Source organism: Oncorhynchus mykiss, chromosome 13 (genome assembly GCF_013265735.2).
Source record: "Oncorhynchus mykiss isolate Arlee chromosome 13, USDA_OmykA_1.1, whole genome shotgun sequence".
Taxonomy (NCBI): domain Eukaryota; kingdom Metazoa; phylum Chordata; class Actinopteri; order Salmoniformes; family Salmonidae; genus Oncorhynchus; species Oncorhynchus mykiss.
In genome coordinates this window covers 63,347,669-63,348,735 of record NC_048577.1, presented here as the reverse complement: position 1 = coordinate 63,348,735, position 1,067 = coordinate 63,347,669, and the positions used below count along the sequence as shown (strand labels likewise).

At 44.0% G+C, this 1,067-nt stretch overlaps 1 protein-coding gene across 1 annotated transcript in view; it reads right to left on the bottom strand.

Moving 5' to 3' along the window:
• Nucleotides 1-516: 516 nt before the first annotated feature.
• Nucleotides 517-1,067, bottom strand: part of hid1a (HID1 domain containing a) — a 38,724-nt gene continuing 38,173 nt past the window's right edge. Inside the window, exon 19 of the mRNA XM_036941865.1 lies at nucleotides 517-1,067. This exon is cut by the window's right edge and continues 12 nt beyond it. Within this exon, the coding sequence (XP_036797760.1) occupies nucleotides 1,016-1,067 (52 nt within the window). The 3' untranslated portion in view covers nucleotides 517-1,015.

Genomic DNA, 1,067 nt, shown 5'->3' with positions numbered 1-1,067 from the left:
ACTTTATAATACATTTCATGAATAAGCAACAGTAAACATTTCTGTATTTAGAAGCATTGGAATTCCTACAAATGTATAATTTCTGAACATGTATAAGTTTATATAATGTCTTCATAAAGGTCATATAATAAAGTGTAACCAATGTCTCCCATCACTCTCTCCATCACTCTCTCCATCACTCTCTCCATCACTCTCTCCATCACTCTCTCCATCACTCTCCATCCACTCTCTCCATACTCTCTCATCACTCTCTCATCACTCTCTCCATACTCTCTCCATACTCTCTCCATCCACTCTCTCCATACTCTCTCCATCACTCTCTCCATCACTCTCTCCATCACTCTCTCCATACTCTCTCCATCACTCTCTCCATACTCTCTCCATCACTCTCTCCATCACTCTCCATCCACTCTCTCCATACTCTCTCCATCACTCTCTCCATCAAAGCTGATTTTCACACAGAGCTTTAACATGGAGTCCATGAATAGGAAGGGAGACGGAAAGACAGTTTGCTTGCTAACACTAATGTCTCAGTGCTTTGACAGACATTCTGTAGTCTTGAGGTTTCAGGGTGTACTTACACAGTGTAGATAATAGTCCTATCCTCATCCATGTCTAGGGGTTTGAATTACACATTGACCCTTGTGGGTGCCCATTGTTTATGTCTTTGACACTTCTGGTATGGCTTCACATAGATATTTCAATTCTGATATGGGGTCCTGATTTGTAAAAGGGGTGCCCAGCCCCTCTTAGTCCCCCTGTAATTTGAACCCTGTACAACTCAACCTCCTGCTTTTGGAGTAGGTGCTAGCTATCCCCCCCCTTTCTCAATATTGTCCACATTACGTTTGCACAACCGGGGGAAAGTCAAAGAGAAGGTGTGAGGGGCAAGCATGATGATGATGAGGCAAGTTGAAGGTAGGTGAGGTTCAAGGGAGAGAGTGCCAGTAGGAGGAAGGGGCAGGAACAAGACAGGAAGTAGACCCATGTTCAGTCAACATCTCTTTCCTGTTATCTACATCTTCTGGATCTCAAAGAGACGTACGTCCGTGTCGTACCAGATGGGC